The 24,639-nt window shown below is 44.1% G+C and overlaps 3 protein-coding genes and 1 pseudogene across 3 annotated transcripts; 2 read left to right on the forward strand and 2 right to left on the reverse strand.

The window, feature by feature from the left end:
• Positions 1–1,934: 1,934 nt before the first annotated feature.
• Positions 1,935–5,224, forward strand: LOC101773624 (putative receptor-like protein kinase At4g00960). The gene is made up of 7 exons (XM_004961597.3): positions 1,935–2,793; positions 3,308–3,445; positions 3,536–3,666; positions 3,765–3,975; positions 4,077–4,314; positions 4,482–4,632; positions 4,719–5,224. The coding sequence occupies exons 1-7, from the start codon at positions 1,944–1,946 to the stop codon at positions 5,034–5,036; spliced, it is 2,037 nt and encodes a 678-aa protein (XP_004961654.1). The 5' UTR covers positions 1,935–1,943; the 3' UTR covers positions 5,037–5,224.
• Positions 5,225–10,617: 5,393 nt separating this feature from the next.
• On the reverse strand, positions 10,618–11,918 carry LOC111256737 (annotated as a pseudogene).
• Positions 11,919–14,383: 2,465 nt separating this feature from the next.
• LOC101774029 (disease resistance protein RGA2) lies at positions 14,384–19,436 on the reverse strand. Its single transcript, XM_004961598.4, has 2 exons — positions 15,694–19,436; positions 14,384–15,080 (listed from the first exon to the last, which is right to left on the reverse strand). The coding sequence occupies exon 1, from the start codon at positions 19,078–19,080 to the stop codon at positions 15,718–15,720; it is 3,363 nt and encodes a 1,120-aa protein (XP_004961655.1). The 5' UTR covers positions 19,081–19,436; the 3' UTR covers positions 14,384–15,080; positions 15,694–15,717.
• A 2,336-nt stretch (positions 19,437–21,772) lies between these two features.
• LOC101775096 (glutamate-1-semialdehyde 2,1-aminomutase, chloroplastic) lies at positions 21,773–24,633 on the forward strand. Its single transcript, XM_004961601.4, has 3 exons — positions 21,773–22,027; positions 22,731–22,904; positions 23,343–24,633. Exons 1-3 carry the CDS (start codon positions 21,848–21,850, stop codon positions 24,408–24,410), a joined length of 1,422 nt encoding a protein of 473 aa, XP_004961658.1. The 5' UTR covers positions 21,773–21,847; the 3' UTR covers positions 24,411–24,633.
• The last annotated feature ends 6 nt before the right edge of the window (positions 24,634–24,639 follow it).

Here is a 24,639-nt window from a genome sequence, read left to right on the forward strand (position 1 = left end):
GTTCCGATGCTAACGTACCAACTAACCGCGCACTGTGCTGCAATGCAACATAGTACTGCTTGGCACAGTGGCGCGTCGTGAGAGAGGACAAGGTACACGGTTTCTAGACTACGTGATTGGGCTCATCATGATCAACGAAGTAGCGGCAGTATTACATGGCTGAAGTCCAAGCGGTGTGCTTGGATTTGTGGGGATGTCTGCCTCTGAAGAACTGAACGCTGAACGTCAGGTGGTCGTTGGCTTCTCGACGTGTTTACGTATACCGGGATGGCCGACTGCATCGACGACTTCTTAATTCTGGAGCGGCACGAGATGACCGTAGAAAACACCACTTGGTTTTCTAGAAGGTCCTGCACGTACAATGTCTGAACTATTGAAGGTTGACGTTGGGATGTCTTCAGAATTCTCTATTTGTCATAGCGGCATGAGACTCTGAGACCATCGATAGAGAGAGAAGTCGCACGCTGAATTCTTCGGCAAAAACGCGAATGCCGAGAACGAACAAGGGAAGGGCCTACGGCTCAAATCGAGAGGAGAAAGGCCCGAATTTTTTGGCCCTGCTGGAGGAACAAGGGGCTCCAGATTTCATGCCGGCCCATGTAAAGGGGCCCAATACGGCCTAACGGTCTGATCATCATGGCCAGCGACGGCTGTCGAGTGAGACGAATACAGCCTGTTAGCGTGTAAAGGATGGGTTGGATACTAACGGTGGTTTGATCTGGATCCGCTAAAAGGAGCTAAACATGTTATGTGCATCTAATTTTTTTTATGAACCTATGAAGTTCAAATATTCTTCTACTTGTTACTCACTTGTGTTCTGTCATCCGGACTAGCATGCGTGTGTTTTCGTGTCTCATTTTTCCTTTTTTTTTTCACCGAGGTGGCGCCGTGCTTCCTTGACAAGAAGATTATTTTTTTTTTGTTTCGCGGGGTGTAATGTCTTTAGGTTAGATCAAATTAGTGGAAGAATATATAATGTTATGTATGTTCAAGGTATGTTTGATTATTTTTGTTTTTCTATTTAATTGTGCGCGCGAATGTTATTATATTTAATTGTGTGTGTGAATAATGCTATTATATTTAATTGCACGTGTGAAATGCAGTGGCAAGACCATAAAACCTAAGTATACTACTGTAGTACTCGTATTATTTTTGTTTCCATGTTTGTTGTCTTCATTTTTTGATTGATACTATTCTAGTTTTCCACTCAAATTTTCTAATGGTATTGGTTAGCAAATTGACTTCTCTTTCTTTGTTTCTCTTCAATATTTGTTAACCAACAAATGCTACGTGGCTTGATTCTATATTTCAAATAGCAGATTGAATGTGTTACTTTGTTATCTGGTTTTTCTATTTTATTTTCCTAGCCTGCGCCCAGTGGGTTTTGTAGTACGTTCTATTTTATTTTCCTAGACAAATGTATCAGCCAGTGTCTTCCAAATTTCGATAGTTGCAGCTTATTTTTTTCCAGTCAATTTTTTCTTCTAGACCGGCACATCATTATCCTGCTGATTTTGCTATTAGCATTAGCCGTTTCCTAGACCCCCCCCCCTGCTACGTGTCACGTTCTGAATGGCCGAAAAATTGACTGACGCGTCAACGAAAATCACTCAGAATGTTGAGTAGTCATTCCAAAAAAAAACATCTTTTCTTTCTGTTTTGTTGTTTCTCGTCTAAGAGCTCGCTTGGTTAGCTAGATAGAAACTGAGCGTGTCTATAGTTAAGGATTATAGAAACTGAGTTTGTTCTGTTTGATCTCTGGATAGCGTGTCTATAATTTCTCTGAGCGTGGCTTAGCGAGGGATGCCCGGTAATTTTCAGCAAATCTTATGGGCAGTTTGGTCTTATTACTGCAATGCACAGGGTGGTAAAAGGTTAGGAGGCGGATATATAGCAGACAGCAGTTTAGCACGTCGAAAGCAGAGCACGTTACAGAAACTAGCATGCAGCCACCTTCCACGGGAGCGGGAGCCATGTCCAGGCTTCTCCCCCTCCTCCTCCTCAGCTCCTCCCTCTTCGCCTTAACCACCAACGCCGACGAGCGAGGGCTACTACAGTTCTACGACTGCCCGAGCAACACGAACTACACGCGCGGCAGCGCGTTCCAGGCCAACCTCATCGCACTCCTCTCCTTCCTCCCCGCCGCCGTGGCCGCGTCCTCCGGGTTCGCCGAGAACATCACAGGCTCCGCGCCCGACCAGGCGTACGGCCTCGCGCAGTGCCGCGCCGACCTCAACGCGTCGGACTGCCGCGCGTGCCTCGACGGCTCGGCGCGGGACATGACCGCCATGTGCCCCGGCCAGAAGAGCGCCATGCTCATCTACGACGGCTGCCTTCTGCGGCACTCCAACGCGAGCTTCTCCGGCGTCGTCGACACGTCGGCGTGGGTCTGCATGTGTAACACGCAGAACATGACGCAGCCGGAGGAATTCAGTTCGCGGCTCGGCGCGCTGATGGGTAACCTCACGGCGAAGGCGGCGTACGCGTCCCCGCAGATGTTCGCGGCCGGTGAGACCAGCCTCACGCCCTTCGTGAACATCTTCGGCATGGCGCAGTGCACGCGGGACCTCGACGACGACGACTGCAACCGCTGCCTCACCAGAGCCGTCGCGTCCATCCCGAGCTGCTGCGACCGGAAGCAGGGCGGCCGGGTCATCTACCGGACCTGCTCCGTCCGGTACGAGGTGTACCCGTTCTACAACGCCCATGCCGCCGAGGCCGCGATGTCGCCGGCGCCGACCCCGGGAGGAGGGCCCGTCAACGGCAGCGATCACTCGGGCCCAGGAAGCAACGGTGCGTTCAAGGTCTCCTATCTCCCGTAGTCCAATCACTTTCCTTACGCGCTTGATAGTTGACGCTTCGTCAACGCGTCCAACACGGCATCACCCGTACCGTAAAACACTAGCGTCTTGACTGGGCAAAAATGATAAGTTTTGCTCTTGAAAAATACCCGTGCCATAAGATGAACTGTCTCCATCTTTTCGGAGAGTCGTGACGTCTTTACAAAGGTTGTTGAAAAACATTTTGCTCTTCAGTACCCTCTCCCTTCCAAATTTGTGTTTGGTTTTTCTAAATATATAGATTTTGATATGCACCTAGATGTATAAGTTATACTGTGTTTAGATACATATAAACAATAATTTATTTAGAAAAAATAAAATAAATAGTATTTTGGGATGAAAGTAGTATCATAGTTGAATTTTAGGCGTTGGGACATGACCGAACAATGCGATAAGTTTGAAGCAGCTTCGGTTCTGAATTTTTTGAAACGAGCTTGAATCTTGGACGAACATCACGGTCTGTGCAGGGAGTAGTCGCACGGTCACGACGGCTCTTCTCGTGTCAATTCCTGTCGCTGTTGGGCTGCTAGTGCTGCTGCTAGTTTCTGCCTGTCTCTGCAAGAGGAACAGAAAACCACGCAAGCATGTGCCGGTTGCAAGCAACAGTAAGTGCTGAAACAATGCCAGTATATTTGACGAATATTGTAGTGCAATGTTCAGAGTAACTTGAGTTTTTCGTGTTCTTTTATGAACAGTGCATTCAGATGCTGAAGAAATGAGAAGCTCAGAGTCTCTATTGTATGATTTGAGCACGCTGCGAGCTGCCACCGACAACTTTTCAGAAGAAAACAAGCTGGGCGAAGGCGGGTTTGGGCCTGTCTACAAAGTAACAAACTTTTATACCTGGAACCTGAAAATTAATCCCAGAAACCTGACCTCGCACGAACGAATAGTTGATGATACTATGGTCTCAATGTTCTTCAGGGTACACTGCAAAACGGGCAGGACATTGCAGTGAAGAGATTGTCAGCAACTTCGCAGCAAGGACAAGTGGAGATGAAGAACGAGGTTTTCCTGTTGGCAAAGCTCCAGCACAGGAACTTGGTGCGACTGCTCGGCTGCTGCATCGAGGAACACGAGAGGCTCCTCGTCTACGAGTTCCTAACCAACAACAGCCTAGACAAGATCCTCTTCGGTGCTGCATTCAGACAACCATAATCCTAATAATACTGTCATTTTGGTCCAGATGACTAGGACATTCCGTTCGCTAACGATTTCAGTAAATTGAACTGGCAGATCCTGCTCGGCAGCAGCAGCTGGGCTGGGGACTGAGGCTGAAGATTATCGAGGGGATCGGCCGAGGGCTCCTTTACCTCCACGAGGACTCGAGGTTGACCATCATCCACCGCGATCTCAAGGCGAGCAACATATTGCTGGACGCGGACATGAACCCCAAGATCTCCGACTTCGGCTTGGCCAAGCTGTTCAACATCGACTCGAGCGTCGGAAACACCAGCCGCATTGCCGGGACCTAGTAAGTTTTTTTTTTTTGAGGGCAGGACCTAGTAAGTTTGCCGCCAGCCCCCGAGTTCCAGTATTTAACCCATGGCGATCACGAGCATGGATGTAGTATATAGTAGTGGTACTATGGTAATGGTAGTACCATTCATTTGTGTTACCGTGCACGTCTTTGAAACGCAGCGGGTACATGTCGCCGGAGTACGCCCTGCACGGCATCTTCTCTGCGAAATCAGACGTTTTCAGCTACGGCGTCCTCGTCCTGGAGATCGTCACTGGCCGGCGCAACACCTTCACGCATGCGTCTGGACCCTCTGAAGATCTGCTCACCTATGTGATTAACATTCGAACGGATCCCTCAATTAAAACTTTGTTTCGTGCTGGATTAATGGACGATTAATCCTTGACATGCATGGGCAGGTCTGGAGGCACTGGAGCCGCGGGAGCGTGCAGCCGCTGCTCGAGGGGTGCCCCGGCGAGGGCCGGCGGCCGCAGGAGATGCTGAGGTGCATCCATGTCGGGCTGCTCTGCGTCCAGGAGGATCCGCAGCTCCGGCCCAGCATGGCGTCCGTCGTCGTCATGCTCAACAGCCGCTCCATCACGCTGCCGGCGCCCGCCGCGCCAGCGTACGCGGTTCCCGGACGTGCGGACGCGCAGGGGACCGTGAGGAACAACACCGTTGGGTCTCGAGAGCACTCCATCAATGACGTTTCCGTTTCTGACTTGGAGCCGCGTTGATAGATCATCTGTACTCGGCAGCATGGACGACGTCGATCGATCAACGAACAGTGATTGATGGGCTCGAACTTTCATCTAGTCTAGTTTTGAATTACGCCTTTGTTTGTGTTGTTTTTAAACAGGTTTTGTACGAGGGATTTGATTATTTTTGTTGGAAACCTTGGACCAATAAATTCTTCGTAGATCAAGTTGCCTTTTGTCTTCACAAAACAAAAGGATCATTTTTGGTTGGATTTGGCACATCCATCGGCGGCCCAGCAGGCACAAAATCGTCCTCAGCAATCGCTGTTCCCGTTTGCTGCCACCAAACTAAATCTGTCTATTGTCTTCCTCTTCCCCCATCCTTGACGATCCGGATGCTGTACTTTGGTTGTTATTGGGCAATTTCTCCTCTTTGACCGCAGAAGCACAAACATAAATGATCAAACATGCTGTCATACCTTGTGTCGGTGTTTTATACCCGCAAACCTACCAAAAGATATCCCGAGATAGTAGATTAGTCCGTGGAACCAAACACCCCCGATGTGATATGGACTAAACTTTAGTTCGTGGAACCTAAGGGGGTGTTTAGTTCCACTAGTCGTGTCACATCGAATGTTTAGATACTAATTAGGAGTATTAAACATATACTAATTACAAAACCAATCGCACAAATGGAGGCTAATTCACGAGACGAATCTATTAAGCCTAATTAATTCATGATTAGCACATATTTACTGTAGCATTACATTGCCAAATCATGGAGTAATTAGATTTAATAGATTCGTATTGCGAATTAGCCTCCATCTGTGCAATTGATTTTATAATTAGCTCATATTTAGTCCTCCTAATTAGTACCTAATCATTCGATGTGACATGGACTAAACTTTTAGTCCGTGGAACAAACACCCCTATTTCTGAATTGAATACATCAAGTCACATCTTTTGTGCCCTTTTACCTTTGAGCAGCCTTTTTAAGAATTGATTGATCGACGGTGTCATGCAGACCCATCAACGCGGCTCCAAGTCAGAGACAGAAGCTTCGTTGATCGATGGCTCCGGAGCTGCCGCCCTCTGCCTCTCTCCAGGTCCAAGGCTCACGAAGGCCGGTTTGGTTGGCGCCGACATTGTCATGATGCGGTGTTTGATCATGTGGAGAACGGATGCCATGGTGGGCCGGAGTTGCGGATCCTCTTGGACGCAGAGCAGGCCGATGTAGCTTCAGCATCTCATGCTTACCCGGCTCGTCGGCCGGGTATCCGCCGAGCAGCTGGTTCACGCTCCCATGGCTCCAGTGACTCCAAACCTGGCTGTGCCCGCCCATGCATGACTAGAGTTAGATAAAGGGTGGGCCGAGGCCCATTCTAAGAATCAGCCCAAATAACCTTCTGGATTTAGCCCTCCCAAGTCCCAACGAAGCAAGCAGCAGGTTTGGGCTTTGGGGTGGGCGGCTCGGCGCGCGCGGCTGCGCAGGCCAAGTCCGGGCGGCAGTTAGGGACGGAGTATGGAGGCGATGGTGCGTGCTTCGGCAGCAACGTATTGGATCCGGTGCACGCATCGGCACCCTCGGCTGGCGCACTTGCTAGTGCCCAGCAAGGAGGAAGAAGCTAGCCAGGGCACTCTGCGATTTGCAAGCACCAAGCGACAAGATAGCATTCTAGCAAGCTAATTAGCTCGCATTTTGTATTGCAGGATGGGTAGCCATGATAATTGATAGGCATAAGATTGTTGTACTGCCGCGGATTGTAGGCTCCATTGCGATTTGTAATTTCTTGGCGCTCGCATTGTACAGTCGAAGGGCAAGAAAGAGAATTAGGATGAGCCATTATCTTTTGGATTATTGTTTAGTCATCTCCATTGAGCGAGACACTTTCTTCAAATGATGATGATATAGCGGAGACTTTCATGATCATTTTTTTGGGGTATTTGTGTTCTTAACTCTACTTTGATGTGGAATTGTGATTTTGCTCTCGTTTTCTCAACTTTGTGATTTTACCCTCAACTATTCACAAATCAATACGATTTTGCCCCTAGTCAACGATCAAAACATGGGCAAATACGTAAAGACAAAGGGTAAAATCGCATTGACTTGTGAATCGTTAAGGCAAAATCACAAAATTAAAAAAATAAGGGTAAAAACACAATTACACTTCAAAGTAGGCGCAAAATCACCAAAAATCCTTATGGTTGAAAGAAAGAGACTTTCATGACCATTAGAAAAGCATAGATCCGAAGAAAAGAAATAGCATTGATCTGAAGAAAAGAAATAGCATTGTAATCTTATCTATTATCTTAATACAATAGTGTTAAAAGAAGCCACCACGTTCGTTGAGATGGTCTAGAAATTCTCACGTTAATCCAAAAAGAGAAGAATATACACCGTTGGATTTTATGAAGATCTGATAGTCTAAAATAATTTAAAGGCTCCATATATCAAATACGACTAATAAGTTAAAAATTCAGAATTAAAGAAAAGAAAACTACATGTATCGTCAATTTTCATGGATCTGATTATAGCAATATAGATTCAATGCCAACTCCTGATTTAAAATCTATCCGGACCCTTTAACCCTTCACATTAGGAAAAGGAATATCCTGCCTCTCATAACTGTTTAAATGGGTATGCTTCTTTGTACCCAAATTAAATCTATAGTGGACCTAGAGGCATGTATATAACCTTAGTTTATTTAACCCCAGCAGGAACTTTATAAAAAAAACCCAGCAGCAAGGGCATCGTGTCTCCTTCGCAGGTCGTAGCTGAGTCTTGCCCTACTCACGAGATGTGGTCGTGACGATAATCAAAAGATAGGGGGAAAGACACGTCGTGAGTCGTGACCATAGTAAAGATGCGATGTAATTTCAATATGAAAAGACCCACGAGTTTGTAATTGACAATTTGCCTTAGACGAAGGGTGCAATGACGACGTACAAGTAGAAAATAGCGAGTCCAACGATAACAGTCGAGATGAGTAACCAGACGTCTCTTATAAAAAAAAATAAACTTCTGGCTAGATGATTAAGTTGCGGCCCGCCGGCCCGTGCCACAGCCGGTGGGTGGGCACCATGAAGTTATGCCGTCAGGAATTTCATGAAGCTGCTAAGGCAAGCTGTTGTTTAGATGCCGAGAAACTGTGAGTTGGTCATTCATCATCGATAATTCATCCATCGTTGCTCTTCACTCCATGCTATTTGTCACTTCCCTATCCTTATGTGAATGTCTCTAGGTCCGTGTCCTCCTCCAAGCCCCGCACCGAGAGCTCTCTTGCGTTTTGGCGTGCGCGTTGAAGTGGATAAGAAGGTCGCGAAGAGTGAGCAGCAGGGAGAGACAATGATAGACTAGAAGGGTTTGCTTCGGTGACCACCTCTGCCTTAATGAGCAAACAGGCAGAGCGAGCTGAAGGTTCTGCACATGGAAAGAAAATGTTTCTTGCTGAATTGACGGGGAATCAGAACTCCCCTTGCTAATTGTCCAAGGTGTTGTATAGAGACAAAACAATCATGGATGATCAGGCTGGGTAGCTTTGTGGCAACTTGGATGAATACTAATCCTCAATATGCAATGATGTATTCTTTCTCCTGATTTTATGGTAGACAAAGAATAGTAATTCCACATAGAAAGCCTAGAAATATTTCATTACAATTCCCGTAAAAATATGAGCAGATACACATTGTTGAATTTATGGAGATCTGCAGTCTTCACTAAACCCAAAGGGTCAATGTTGAATACGATTAATAAATAGATAAATTCAGAATTTAAAAACACAACACATTAGTAATTGAATTGTATACAAATTGGGAAGCAAAACAGACAAATAATTAAAGTGTCTATGAAAAAAATATAATTAATAAATAACTAGTTTTGGAATTAGAATGATCATTGAGATTGGAAAGTGAGACCATGTATAATATAATTAGTTAATAGCTAAATCTGAATTAGGAGAGGAAGGTTTTAAATTCTATGAAGCCGCCACGCACAGTGCAGATCATTGATGGAAGAGGCATCATAGATGACACCTCTCACCATGGAAACTGGGGCTGTGCCATGGATGGTGCATTCAACTACGAATGTTGGCACCCACACAAGTAATGATTTTACACAAATTGATGCAGATATGAAATTATGTCTTTAGCATCATGACCTGGAGGAATCAAAGATAATAACTTCATTCACATCCAGAATGTGACAAAAGTGGATGGCCTGATCTCCAACGGGAAGAGAAGCTGATGCCGCGGACGACATACTCGGTATTAATAAGTAGTAAAACGGGTTAGGCATATTGCACCAAAGACCCCGTCAAAGAAGACGATGATGTTGAGAGTGTCGTTAGAGAATAGGAAGAAGTAAGGATTGGCACAGCTAGCAAGCCCTGGAAAGTAGACAAGGTAGAAAACTCAAACCACACCTCTTGGATGCTCCGTCACAGCTCCAAGAAGAGGTACACAATTGAAGTTGCAGGGTTGCTCAGTTACCAGGAAGGGAAACGAATCTGAGGAGGGAAAAAAGGATAAAAAATAGGTAGAGCATTGGTCTAGGTCGATGGGCCAAAATAATAGCATTGGACAATCTCCATATAACTTTATTTGCAAATTCATTTAAAATTATACTATATTGAAATTATATTACAATAACTTCTCCTACAAAAACATTCATATATGGAATATAAAATATATTATTTTATAATAAAATAAGAAAATTTAAAATAAAAGCATAATAACATTACAAATAAAATCTAAAAGAGTGCACTAAGTGTTCCCGGTTAGTTAGTTCCTTGCACAATTAATTTTACAAAAAAAACAAAAAATTGTGAAATCTTCAAGAGAGTACCACACGAAAAAGATATATCTACTCGATCGATGAAAAATGCTATGTACTGTAGAGATAAAAGCACCCGGCCGAAGATCTTGATGAAGTTAGATGAGAAAATAAGGTCAAAAACATCATCTAAAAATGTAGTAAATAGGGTTGGCAGAGTGGAAGATCGGAGGAAATTCAAGAAGGTCAACCTCTCAACATCATATCACACCACCTATGTAAAAAAGTGAATATGCAATGCCAGTGTGGCTGAAGGGTAGCTTTGTCAACTCACCAATGAATGCATCCACCAACACAAGATTGAAGACACGAGTAAATTATATGCTAGAAACTATAGCTCAATTAGATATAATAATTGGGCTAAGTGCGACTGGACTGCATTTGCCAATTCCTCTCAATAACTGACTACTTAAAAACTATTAAGTCACCTATATCTTCTTATTAAAACCTAATAACAATTTCTAATAGTAACAAAAACTAATTAACATCATAAGAAGAAAAACAAGTTATATTACTTGAACATAAAAAAACTATATTTCAACATCGGTATTCCATTTTATCACGAATTCATGTCTTGGGCTAAAAAATATTATTATAAAAAGGACGATAACTTGGTCAGGACCATTTGGACAAAATATAACAAAGTGGAATAAAAAATTATTTGAACATTTTTTCAAGTAAAAAAAGACCAAATGTTAGCATGGAGAAAAGCTAGCTACCCACGCTATTTGCGCGGGCCATCTTACTAATTTGAATTATTGTGTTGCAAATTTCGTCTTTAACTGTGGATTTCAAAATGTTTCGAAGACACTTTATTAGGCTTTTGTGATATTCAAAATTTTGTCCTAGATTCGCCACTGCTCTCTCACTCTCTATTGCAGTAAGCTGCTACTATACTCAAACTGTAACGCTTGCTCTCATTCAAATGTTAGAGCTTACACATTCTAGGAGATGTTCATAAGCACGCCGGCCGGTGATGATCTCCAGGACAAGGACGCCGTAGCTGAGAACATCTGACTTGGCAGAGAAGATGCCGTGCTGGGCGTACTCTGGTGCCATGTATCCACTGCATCTCGAAGACACGACATGTCAGGTGATACAGATAGATGGTAAAATCCTTGCTAATGGAAATCAGAGACTGGCACTTCTGGAGTAAAAACAAAAGGAACTCGGAGGCACCAAATTAACTTACTGAGTTCCAGCAACGTGGTTTGTGTTTGCTACGCTCGCATCGATGCTAAACGACCTTGCCAAGCCAAAGACCGAGATCTTGGGGTTCATGTCCGCGTCAAGCAAGATGTTGCCAGCCTTGAGATCCCGGTGGATAACCGTCAACCTTGAATCAGCCTTCTGCCGATCCCTTCGATGATATTTTTCCTCTGCCCCCAGCTTAGCTCCTGTTCACCTGCAGGACCTGAAAAGTTTTTTTTTCACTTAGCAAAAAAAAAAAAGACCGATCGAGTGACCTGACATGAAATGATAGTAGAATTATGTTCATCTGATTCATTCACCGGAAATGATTTTATCGAGGCTCTTGTTGCTGAGGAACTCGTAGACAAGGAGCTTCTCTCCTTCCTCGATGCAGAAGCCGAGTAGGCGCACCAAGTTTTTGTGCTGGAGCTTTGCAGCCAGGACGACCTCGTTCTTCATTTCGACATGCCCTTGCTGTGAGATTTTCGACAATTTCTTCACTGCAATTTCCTGCCCATCTTCTAGCGTGCCCTGAAGAACCTTGAGGTCAGACCATCGTATGTCTCGCGAGAAAGACTATTAGGCATGTACTAGGCAGTATACCCATTAATTTTCAGGCTCGAGGATTAAAATTACTTATTTTCTTCTGAAAAGTTGCCAGTGGCAGCTCGCAGAGTACTCAAATCGTACTGGATGGGGCCTGAACTTCCCATTTCTTCCTCATCTCCATATCCTGTTTACAAGAGGAAATGAAAGAGTCAAGCCTAACGGTTGCGTCACATTGTTCGTCAGATACGCTGACGACCTGAGACGTTGCTTCTTCGGCACTTACCGTCTCTTGCAATCTGCACATGCTTGTTTGGTTTTCTGTTCTTCTCGCAGATATAGACAGCATTCATCAGCAACAGGAATTGAAACAATGAGAGCTGTATTCCTGACCGTGCGGCTGCTTCCTGCACCTGTCGTAGTCGTAGTGGAAAATTCTGAACCGTAGCTGTTTCAGCCTTTTGGGAATACCATTCATCATTTGAATGGTACAACTAAACATCACGTTCTTTCCCATAGCCTCTTATTATATTTAAGGAGCATCTTAGCTATAAGCCTCTGTGCCCTCTTTTTGGCATTTTATCCGGTCTAGACACATAAATGTTTATTGGTTTTGCTTTTTTGTCATGCCCATGCAAATTTTGTTTCATTTCTGCTACTTTGGGTGGAATAGTTTCTAACGTTCGTTCCCATGTTTCCTGTCATTTCTAAAATGAGCACACATTTATGTATTCAACTAAAATCATGCTATAGAGATACTTCATATCTTTCCAACGTGCGATTACTCTGAATGGACGGCTCTCATTTTTTCAACCATTAATAAATCCTCTAATTTTAGGCTATATAATGTGTAATAGGTGAATAAGAGATAACATTTGTTAGACTAAACAATATGTAATTTTATTCAATATTTTCAAATCATTAAATCGAGCCTAGTCGCGCGATTCATCGTGACTAGACATTGATTAATCGTGATTAGTTTTGGGGTAGTCGACCACTCAGTCCAGGGCAATTTATAGTCTAGTATGTTGCCTTTTTGAGGCAGAATATCTGCATATGCAAGTTAAAAATTGGGACATGACAGTCTATAACGACTTAGTCAGTTGCCACTTTAAGGCAGAGTACCTATATCTACAAAGTGAAAATTGAAAAATACAAACAATCAAGTAGAGCACAGAGCTAGATAAACTAGAGATTTTCCATCTCCGTAAATGGTGGCAGCTGCAAATCGGGCTAGGTAAGGAACCGATCAAGGAACCGATCAGATGTGGGCTTACCAGGTAGGCTTACTACTGAGCTGAAGTCCAAGTTATACGCTCTAAAGCAAGTCGCTTGACTAGACATGCCTCATTAGTCATGACTACTCGATGATTAGTTGCTTGATAGGTCAATTTGAAAAAACTGATTTTATTTATGTACTTTTTTGCTAATAAAAATTATACTTGATAATTCCAGATAACTCAAAAGTCACATGAAATTAGGAACCACTTGCCCAAACAAATTGATTGGACTCCTTAAATTAGGAACATAAATTATGACTATGATGGAAGATTCTCATCGGAGCAAGTTTAGAGCCTCAACACCATCTATTGGTTTTCTTGCTGGACCTGCCCGATGGGGTTTCATTATAATTAAATGAATGTCACATAAATAAATTTTATAACATGGCACTAGAGTTAGTGAGAGAGAGAGGGGGGGGGGGGCAGATATTTCGTCTAGATGAAACTTGGGTGTACTATTTTCCAATTTTCTAAAGTGCCATTGGCATTGGTGGTTAAGAAAGTTATCATAGTTAACTGTTTTATCAACTTCAAAATTTAGCGTCCCAGATTTATTTGGCATCCTACCTTCTAGCAGGGTGCTCAAATTTACTCTACATTTTTGCCTCTTTTGTGTATAGTAAAAAAACTACGAAAGGGGGAAGAGACTGGAGACGTTGACTGACCGGTGCTTCCTGAGACGGAGAGGTCGCTGCCGTTGAGTGGCCCGACTCCCGCCGCCTTTGCCCTTTTTCCTACACGGCTAGACCGCGTGCGTCCATTCGCCTTGACCGCGTCCTTGACTCTGCCACTATGCCCCGCTGAAGGTCTTTGCAGAATACTCCCGGATGCATCAGGACGCCTTTGCCATCATATGCTTGGCGCAATGTTTTTTTTTTACAGAAACACTGAAATCGGCATTGATGACGACACCTGATAACTGCGGTTAACTGATTGAGGCATCCTACAAAAGTTGAAATAGGCATTTTGATCCCTTAACTTCAACCTGAGAACCAAGTTTGTCCCTCAACTTCCCCTCAACTTTTATTTTTATGTCAAACTCGTCTGTACACTTTGTTAGCATGAGATTAATGCGAAAAATTATTTTGCCCTTGTCCATGTAGGCCAAACATATATGTGCTCATATTCCCTTAATATATACACACAAAAATATATTTGTTAATTAACACATAATATGATTTTAAAAAATGTACGTACTAATACTCTTTAAAGTCATGCTTATGCTCATAAGAATTCAATATGAAAAATTTATATACTCAAATAAGTATTTACTCATACTCTTTTGGTACATATACAACTCAATATATGTACACATACTTTAAAATCAGCACGTGCTCACATACACATGGTACGATATACATTCAAACTATCCATACTCTCTCAATAAATATGTGTGAATATTTATGTGCTCATACTTGGTTTGAATAATACTGTTATTGTATTTAGCGACGGAAATTGAGGAGAGGAAGAAGGAGCCGAGGGAAAAAGGACCTTTTGTATCAGCCCAACATTAGCATAAAGACAAGTTTAAAGATGAGTTTTAAAAAAAATAAGAAATTGGATTGGCTGATTTTAAAATTAAAGTACGAACTTACCCTCGTTGACAGATCCAAACATCCATTTTGCCTACTCCAAACAACGCAATGCAAACAGTCAAACACGACTACGCGAGACCTTCTTTTGGCATTGGTGACCTTCATCCCTTTAAATCGGCAAGGAGGCCACCATCCACTAGCCCAGCCCATGCTGTCTCGCTTGATGGGCCACACGCCCACACGTCTTATTTACCGTTCGCTGGGCCGGATTAATACTCTTCGCATGCCGCCACGCCACGCCACGCCCCACCGGGGCTCACCGGCGGCGGCGCACCAGCAAGGCAAGCAACATAAACCAGCTTTCCCCGGGGCGGGCGTGCGGCGATGCCCAGCCAACACCTCCGGCCCGCAGCCGCTTCGGCGTGCGCCTCCGGCCGCTCGCAGCCCCCACAAATTGGAGCCCCTGGAGGATGGGAGAGGAAGGAGTGCGGCCAATCTGGAACGCGGCTTTCTTTTTGGAGACGGTGAGTTCTCGGGTTGATTCGCGGCTTGCTGATTCGTAGATGAGACCCCTGATCTCTATTGGCTTCCTCCGAGTGATGAAGTTGTTTGGCGCTAGTGGCTGGCACCCCAGGGATGATCACGATTAGATCACCTTTGCTTTCTCTCTTCATATCATAGGTGAAAAATTCACCACCCCCTGAGAGTTAAATTAGAATAGTGGTAAAATCTCTGTATTGCAAATTTACACTAAGAATAGTGGTAAATAAAAAAGAGAGGTATACAAATGAGAAATCTAAATCCTTTTTACATATTCAATGGAGAGCTGCAATAGCTTCAGTACTCAAGTATGGGATATCGTTATCAGTATTTCGACAAATATTTTAGTGGCATAGTGCCCTGGATAGTATATTCTGTAAACGTGTTGCTATGCATGCACACACGAACAACTTGCTCGTGGCACAGTTAAAATCTTAGTTTTGTTTCCTGAGAATATATAATTTGGGCCATGATGGCTGATCTGAAGCAAACAATTGCCGACCAAGGAACTTTTCAGAAACATTAAACATTAGGCTTTCGTGATAGTAGCGATAAACAGTGTTGTGCTTTATTGGTTCATTTTAGTTTTCTTATTTGGAAATGGCTATTTCTCCAGCTGTGTTGTTCTAAGGTATAATGCTGCGTTCAAACCCAAAGATTGCATGTTCTACATTGCTGCTGATACAGGTTTATAGAATTTTTCTTACTGCTTGTGGCTTGACATATAAAGTACATTCAAACCTACAGAAGCATAAGATGCATCTAGTTCGTACCTCAGTTGTGTTTTCATGATGCTTTCAGGATAATCTTCTTTTTATGCTCCAGTCATTCATTGCACTATCATCATCTTCAATCTCTATGGTTGGTACATGAGCAATTTTATGCCAATCTTCTCCCTGGCAACTCTCTGTTATCAGTGGGCATTCTTTGATGTACAATTCTTTCAGTGACTGTGGGAGGGCCTGTTCTGGCAAGCATGGTATAAGAGGACATTTCACAATGGTCATAGCTGTTAAACACAACGCTTCTTCTAGCCCAGGAGGCAAGCATCTCAGATTACTGCAGTGGAATATCTCCAACTTTTGCAGAGTGGCAGGGAGCTTTACTGGAAAATAGTGAAGGCTGGCACAATCAGTGATGGCAAGATTTGTCAATGAGGAGATCTCATCAATCTCTTGAAGAAGAGGATTAATCAGATTGGTGCATGAACTGATGCGTAGATCTTCAAGGATGGAGGGCAGCAAGCTATGCTGTCGTGATAGTTCCAGCTTTGGACAATCATAAATATGAATACTCTTAAGAGCAGTCAGGCCTCTGAATCCTTCAACTGGCAGGTCAGTTAATTCTGGGCAGCTGGTGATGGTTAATTGCTGGAGCATCAATAATTTCTGGCAAAGGAGTCCATGCTCTAAGGATGTAAGGTTTGGGCACTGGTGAATCTGTAGGCATGCCAAAGATGATGGAAACTGAGAGCTTGGAGTGTGTATTTCTGGAAGAATAGTGAATCCTGTTTCAGAAATTTTGAGCTTCACTACTGATGATGGGAAAGATGGGAGTTCCGCTAGTAGTGGGCAGTCAATCACTGCTAGTTCTGTGAGCGATGGAAGCAACTGACCGTCTTGTACAGAAGCCCATGTTTCTAGATTAGACATATCTTCAAATACGAGTTCCTTCAGTGATGGAAACCCTTTAACTCCACTAGTTCCTGAAAACTCTTGATTGATCTGAATAATGCCATGGAAGCCCCCAATAACTAAGAATTTGAGTAGGGGCAGCACTCCAAGCGCTGGTAGAACTGAACAATTTGTACAGTCAGACAGGTGGATATTTTGCAAGTGAGTGAGTCTACTTAACCAACTTGGAAAGTAGAAGCCTGCAAAGGCCTTGACTGTCAGCTCACTGAGTTCATGATGTGGTTGGAGGTATTCAAGTACCTGCATATCTTTATCTGCTTTCTTTGAAGTCAGGCGCCTCGTATTGGACCATACAAGATGCAGAGTGTTGATGTATGTCTTCTTGCTTAGTAAAGCTTCATTTGCCTCTTCCGCACTAGACACATTCTCGAGATTCTTAATGCATACATTTCCTGTGATCCCCTGCATCTCCTTCAATTCACTGATCTTGTATCCTTTGTCCTTACGGACAACAAATTCTTCCAAATGTTGAAGGCAAGTCAAGTTCCCTATTCCAGCTATGCCAGCGATCACTTCTGGTCTTGCTTCTAGGCATCGCAGATTTACAAGATTGGTTATGCTCTCTGGAAGGTAATCTAATACATGGCAGGGTTGCAACTTTAGTGTTTGCAAGCTGAAGAGTCTACCAATGGATGAGGGCAGCCTTGTTATGCCAGTTCCTGAAAGGTTCAAATATCGAAGCATTTTTAAATTTCCAATAGATTCTGGCAGCTCAGTAATGTCTCGTCGGTGCAATTCAAGCACGTGGAGGTATTTTAGCTTGCAGAACAGATCTTTGGGGATAGAACTCGTCATTGATTTATATCCATTTAGCAGTAGCAGTGTGCGAGCTCTTTTAAATTCAGGAAAAGCTTCAAATGAAGTACAACTTCTATTGTGACAAGAGAATGATAGATGCCTAGAACTTCTTACAGGGCTTCTTGGTGGGTCATCCAGCCTTATGCATTCGTCAACAGAGACAGACTGGGCTAGGTCATGCATGGCATCATGCATCACATATCCATCTTTGTGGTGTTGGAAGAAGGACCTGTTTACTAATTCATCAAAATAGCTACTCCCAATATCTTCCATCCTTCTACTTCCTTGAGGCTGAATGAACCCAAGGGCCATCCAGATCTGAACCAATCTCCCTTTCTCAAACATATAATCTTTGGGGAAGACTGAACAAAATGCAAAACATTGCTTCAGTATGGCAGGCAAATGACTGTAACTCAATCTGAGAGCTGGCAGTATATTGTTCTTATCTGATGGTAGCTCCCATATTTCACTCTTTAATATGTTTTTCCAATCACCCTCTGTGTCCTTGGTACATAATAAACTGCCTATTGCTTTTGCAGCTAGTGGCAGGCCTTTCAACTTCTTCACAATGCCCTTGCCTATTATTTCCAATTCTGGGTGTGCACTGGCGTCACCGTCAACAAATGCATGGTTCTTGAACAACTGCCAGCAATCATTGTCTGATAACTGCTTTAGATGATAAGGAGTCATCCCGCCCATTAGTTTCCCCACATGGTTGTTTCGTGTTGTAACTACAATCCTGCTTCCCTTTTCCCCAGTAAGTAGAGCACAGCGATACCTGTCCCATTTTAAAGGATCCTCATTCCACACATCATCAAGGACTAGAAGAAACCTTTTACCTTGAAGCTTTTTTGAGAGGTCTTCTTGAAGCAAGTTCATGTTCGTTGTGGCCGATGAGAACCCACTCGCAACTGATTCAATGGTTTCCTTTGTAAGCTTCATCTCATCAAAATTCTCAGAAACACACAACCACAACCTTAAATGGAAATGCTCCTTTACTCTTGCATCATTGTAGACAAGCTGTGTTAGAGTGGTCTTTCCTAGTCCTCCCATACCCACTATGGGAAGAATGGAAAGGCTGGCATGATTTGAGTTATTAGGGGTTAGCAACATCTTCACGATGGTCTCTTTATCTTCTTCTCTTCCAAACACACTGGAGTCATCAATCAGTGAACTTGTCTTGGGCCTTTCTTTTATCTCCTGCCTTTCAGTCCCACTGATCATGATTGAACCAAAAATCTGCCTTTCTTTGACAAGCCTATCAAGCTTCTCCTCGATCTTCCTTATTTGCTGCACTATCTTATGGTTAAATAAACAATTGTCCAACCAAAAGCAGCAGAAACAGCTCCTAACCTTCTTCAGCTGGCCATGGTTGGACGGACCTTCTAGTTTGGACTGGAGGGCCTCAGCTGCATATTCATCAAGCAAGTCATCCATCTCATATGCGACTTCCTTGAGCTTGGCAAGCCAGCTGCGTGCGGCCTTATCCTTCAGTTGCCGCTCCTCGGCATCTTCAACATGAACTTTAATTGTCGACAGGCTGCTCGATAATTTCTGCAGCTCCTCTGTGACGTCTGGAGGGAATTTCAGCTCACCAATAGCAGCTGAGATCACTTTATCAAAAAGTACCTGCATGAAGGCAGACAGCACAGCTTCTCCAATCGGCATAGTTTTTTCCCTCTTTGGTTTGCCTACTGTCTCTCTCTCCTAGCGATGCAAATGGGGAATACTGGTGGGGGGGAGCTTGGGGGCACACTTAGTTTTCTCTACCATTGACCCTGAAGTCGTTGCTCATGCTACCAGTAGAATTTAAGCAATATAAATCTTCTGATATTGTTGTTTTGTCATGCTACTGCAACAGCTGGCAAATAGGTTCGAGAAACTGTTGTCGGATCTGTGACGTATGTTAATTTTGCACTCAATTCAACCACGAGATCTAGGCATGGTTTATTTCATAAAAAATTATCCATGCAGTACATGTGTTTCTATGACTTGTATAGTTCATTTGAGTTGTTTGATATATATCTCAGATATTGTTTATGGAGCACCGCAATCGCAAGTATCGGTGAGGACTTATATGCAGCCAAGCACTGAAGTGGACAAGTGATCAATTCCCAACCTGCGCCCTTTGCAGCACGGCGCAGGAAACAGCACGGCGCAGGAAACAGGGTATCACGTTTTCACCGATTGCAGTTTCACACAGCTAATTTTGGACGGAAATTAACACATGGGCGTAATGCCCTAACGTTGATCCAAGCCGCTGGGATAGGCATGACTCCATACATAATTGGTGGACAGCTACACTAGCTAGCCCGATGGTCGGGGGGAATGGGGGGAAAGGGTTGCGGACCCTCATTATCCTCGTTCTTTGGGAGATCTGGCTAGAGAGAATTCGGAGGATCTTCCAACACAAACAAAAGACGGTTACCCAGATAACCGACGGCATCAAGAACCAAGCTGCAATGTGGGTCGTTGTGGGAGCTAAATACTTGGGGGACTTTCTCTCAGGATAGGCGTTCGTTTTGTACTAGTTGGCTTAGCGGAGTTCTGCCTCCCCGTTTTGGGAATGCGAGTGTACAGCCTGTATAGTACGTTTGTATATGACCTGTCGGGCTTTTCCTCTCTTTTAATATAGCAGCAGCTCTCCTGTTGGCTCGTTTCAAAAAAAAAATCAATTCATCACTGTTATGTTATGTATAATTGTGCTTCCTCGTATGAACTCAAGCTAAGGAATCAATCCTGGGCAACTTCCTGGAAAGACCAACGAAAGGAACATGTTGGACTGTATATCCTTCTACTGTCACTAGTCAACCATGTAGGGCTGGAATTGGATGGAAAATCTTGAAAAGCAGCTCCGGCTACAGGCCTACAGCTACTCAACACCTAGCACCATTGACTGAATCATAAGGTGCACACAAGTCTCAGGCCTTGTTTAGTTGGGGAATTTGGGAGGTGCCAAATTACTGTTACAACACTGTAGCACACTGTAGCGTTTCGTTTGTATTTGTGAATTATTGTCCAAATATTGACTAATTAGGCTCAAAAGATTCGTCTCGCAAAGTACAACAAAACTGTGCAATTAGTTTTTAATTTCATCTACATTTAGTACTCCATGCATGTACCGCAAGTTTGATGTGATGGGGAATCTTCTTTTTGCATAGTGTCAAAGTTGGGAGTTGGGAGTAACTAAACAGGGCCTCAGCTCAGTGGATAACGTGCCTGATGGATGAAGGTGCGTGTTTTGCTACACTTGCTTAGCACTCTTCATGTTCACACCTGCTAGTCTTTTAAGCTTTTTATGTTAAAATGCCGAAAGGTCAGAAGCCAAGTTTGTTGCTTTTTATGTTCACACACTGTTGTTCTTTTAAGTCAGCTTGTTGGTTTCTACATGTTGTTTCTTCGTTTGTTCTCTGAGCTTTCTAGTTGTTGTTGGACACCAGTGAAGGAAAGAGTGCAGACACTTCTGCTTTGACAATACAGTTGCTCGATTAATCGCAGTAAAATTTAGTAAATCAATCTCTGTTCTGCTATGAATTTGGCTTCGTTTCCCTCGTTTGAGAAAAATCCTTCATGAATGCTTCCACATCTTCAATTCTACACTTCTGCTTTGACAATACAGTTGCTCGATTAATCACAGTAACTTTTAACGAATCTCTCTTTGTTCTGCTATGGATTTGACTTTGCGTTCCTTGTTTGAGAAAAATCCTTCATGAATTCTTCATCTTCAATTCTTTCCATTAAAAAAATGCAGTTTATTTCTTACTGAAGGAAAAAAAAACATCTTTGACACAGATATTAAGCTTGTCCAGGTATTCTCCAGGATCTTGCAACGATCTGCTCAAATTTTGTCCAGTATTTGGTCCAGCCGCACTTGACTAGCGCCCCTGGTTTGGCTGTGCCCACCGGTTAATGAAATATGATGGGTTCCGGATTTTTCCCTTTTTCTTTTTGCTTGACAAGAAAACGAGAGCTATGAGGCTTAACGGAGCAGTACAAATTTCAACAAAAATAATTTTTTTACCTTAGAAGACACGCAGTTATTTTACAATGTACACGGAATCCTAGTACACAGTATAATTTAAATTTAATTTAAACTTGAATAACTTGGCGCTGTACATGGGCGTGTATATGACTTAGCGTGTTGTACACGGGCTGTACAATAACTTAACCTAGCGGGCTTCAAGCCCGCTCTCCAGCCGAGGCAGGCCCCTAAAATTTTTTCGGCCCAGGCAGGCTACACGCTGCTGCTCTCTTTCCTGGTTTCGTCTTGAAAGGGAAAAAAAAACAGAAGAGACGAGGTCATGGTTTGGTGGGCCCGCGTGAGCTTTTAAGACCCAATCGCACCAAACCCCTCCAGAATTTCTTATCCCCCTCCTCATCTGCTCCCCCCTCCCGACCGACCTCGCGCGAGAGGAGAAAGCCCAGCGCGAGCCACATGGCCGGAGCAGCAGCCGCCGCCGTGGCGTCCGGGATCTCGGCCCGGCCGTCCGCCCCAAGGAGGGCCCTGGCCGGGCACCGCGCTCGGCCGTCGGTGGTGCGGGCCGCGATATCCGTCGAGAAGGGCGAGAAGGCGTACACGGTGCAGAAGTCCGAGGAGATCTTCAACGCCGCCAAGGTACCGGTCCTCTCCGATTCCTTCGCTTTGGCGCATCCTCAATGCCTTCCTCCAGGGTTCCCTTTCGTTTGGGAGAGCCTTGTGGCCTATTGAGGTGTGAATTGCGAAGAAAGAGACGTGCGCTTGCGGCCAGCTTTGGGGAATGATTCGCCTGTGGAAATTGCGGTCGATTGGGTTGGTTTTCTTTTTCTTCATTTCCGCCCATGGGTTGCCGGTAACGCAATTAGAGGTGGATTGTCAAAGATGGGTTGGAACATGGAAACCGGGGGCTGGGAAAGGTCTGGATGGGGGCATGGGACCGGCATTGTGAGCTAGTAAGGTCAACTACGTTCCTGAACCAAATTGATACGTGTGACATCCATGAAGGTGGAATGATCTCTGTAAGAAATTGTGCTGCGATGCATTGCTTAGGTGCAGCACCCATTACTTTAAGGGATACTTTAATGTGTCAAAGCTAGTAGCCATTTCTTTGTGAGTCATGCTCCAGATCTTGGATCTATAGCTGGTAAGCTACACTGATAGATGTGAGTACAACCCAGATTGGATGTAAAATTCATGAAATGGTGGAGTCTTTCATAACCAGGGCCAGTATTAACTAGTATTTTTCACCATCTGATATCTCAGTCAGTTCTGGCTGTTAACATTTTTTTCTTCATTCATGATGTTTTACTATTTTATTAATTGATATTTCACTGTTTCTCAGGAGTTGATGCCCGGAGGTGTTAATTCGCCAGTCCGTGCCTTCAAATCTGTTGGTGGGCAGCCTATTGTTTTTGACTCTGTAAAGGGTTCTCGTATGTGGGATGTGGATGGGAATGAATATATTGATTATGTTGGTTCCTGGGGTCCTGCAATCATTGGTCATGCAGATGATAAGGTATGGCATTGATAATCTGTGTAACTGTGTTATGTGAAATGTATGAACATGTTTCTTGTTAGTTAATCTGTGGGTTTGCTTCTGTGTTTCCTATGCAAGAGTGTATGTTTTTTGGACAGAAAAGCTTGCTTCTATTTGCTATAATATTTAATTGTATTAATTTGACTAATCTCCATCCCACTTCTGAATATACTACACTTTCTGAAGCTGTACATGTGTCATGAAAATTCTCTTAGTCAGATTTTGTAGATCAAACTGGTGAAACATTGTGACTTTACTTCACATTCAAATATATGCTAACTTATAGCATGATTTTTGAACCACTATTGAATATTGGAGGAAAAAAACTATGCTTGATTCTGTAACATTTCATATAAGCTGGCTTAGGAATTGACTAAGCTAAGTCCAAAATCATCATACTTATGTTGTTTGATTCAGGTGAATGCTGCATTGATTGAAACTCTAAAGAAAGGAACTAGCTTTGGTGCTCCATGTCTGCTGGAGAATGTATTGGCTGAGATGGTCATCGCTGCCGTACCAAGTGTCGAAATGGTCCGCTTTGTCAATTCAGGGACAGAAGCCTGCATGGGAGCACTCCGCCTTGTGCGTGCATTCACTGGGCGGGAGAAGATTATCAAGTTTGAAGGCTGCTACCATGGCCATGCTGATTCCTTCCTTGTCAAAGCTGGCAGTGGTGTTGCTACCCTTGGTCTCCCAGACTCCCCTGGAGTCCCCAAGGGAGCCACCTGTGAGACTTTAACAGCAGCATACAATGATGCTGAGGCAGTGAAGAAATTGTTCGAGGACAACAAAGGGGAGATTGCTGCCGTTTTCCTTGAGCCAGTTGTTGGCAATGCTGGCTTCATTCCGCCGCAGCCTGGTTTTCTCAATGCCCTCCGTGACTTGACCAAACAGAATGGTGCACTCCTGGTCTTTGATGAAGTGATGACCGGTTTCCGTTTGGCTTATGGTGGGGCTCAAGAGTACTTTGGGATCAACCCTGACGTGACAACCATGGGTAAGGTTATCGGTGGTGGTCTCCCTGTTGGTGCTTATGGTGGGAGGAGGGAAATCATGGAGATGGTCGCCCCAGCAGGGCCAATGTACCAGGCAGGAACTCTCAGTGGAAACCCACTTGCCATGACTGCTGGAATTCACACGCTCAAGCGTCTGATGGAGCCCGGCACTTACGAATACTTGGATAAGATCACTGGTGACCTCGTCCGTGGGATACTGGATGCCGGTGCCAAAACAGGGCACGAAATGTGTGGAGGACACATCAGAGGAATGTTTGGTGTATTCTTCACTGGCGGACCAGTTCATAACTTTGCGGACGCCAAGAAGAGTGACACCGAGAAGTTCGGGAGGTTCTACCGGGGCATGCTGGAAGAGGGCGTGTACCTGGCGCCCTCCCAGTTCGAGGCGGGTTTCACCAGCCTGGCGCACACCTCCCAGGATATCGAGAAAACCATCGAGGCTGCTGAGAAGGTCCTGAAACGGATATAGGGTTCAGCCACGCGCTAGGTTCCAGCGGATTCGCTACTTCATCGTGATGTACTTTGAGTTTCACGCCCCTGAGTTTTGTATTGTGCAGCAGTAGCAGCAGGGTACCGTCTTATGTAGCTCCTCTCCTTTCTGAATTTAGCGTATCGTGTTTTTGCAGTGATAATAAAACCGTGGTTGACTATTACCGGTTGCTATAGTGATGTTCAGATACAACTGCTTCATCCTTTTT

Source organism: Setaria italica, chromosome III, assembly GCF_000263155.2.
Source record: "Setaria italica strain Yugu1 chromosome III, Setaria_italica_v2.0, whole genome shotgun sequence".
In the NCBI taxonomy this organism is placed as follows: domain Eukaryota; kingdom Viridiplantae; phylum Streptophyta; class Magnoliopsida; order Poales; family Poaceae; genus Setaria; species Setaria italica.

Bases quoted from the DNA above. Each gene is read 5' to 3' on its own strand.
- LOC101773624 (XM_004961597.3), top strand. From the start codon at position 1,944: ATGCAGCCACCTTCCACGGGAGCGGGAGCCATGTCCAGGCTTCTCCCC. The intron at 3,446-3,535 runs GTAAGTGCTGAA...TTTTATGAACAG, and splicing joins TGTGCCGGTTGCAAGCAACA to TGCATTCAGATGCTGAAGAA. The intron at 3,667-3,764 runs GTAACAAACTTT...AATGTTCTTCAG, and splicing joins GGTTTGGGCCTGTCTACAAA to GGTACACTGCAAAACGGGCA.
- LOC101774029 (XM_004961598.4), bottom strand. From the start codon at position 19,080: ATGCCGATTGGAGAAGCTGTGCTGTCTGCCTTCATGCAGGTACTTTTT.
- LOC101775096 (XM_004961601.4), top strand. From the start codon at position 21,848: ATGGCCGGAGCAGCAGCCGCCGCCGTGGCGTCCGGGATCTCGGCCCGG. The intron at 22,028-22,730 runs GTACCGGTCCTC...ACTGTTTCTCAG, and splicing joins AGATCTTCAACGCCGCCAAG to GAGTTGATGCCCGGAGGTGT. The intron at 22,905-23,342 runs GTATGGCATTGA...TGTTTGATTCAG, and splicing joins TTGGTCATGCAGATGATAAG to GTGAATGCTGCATTGATTGA.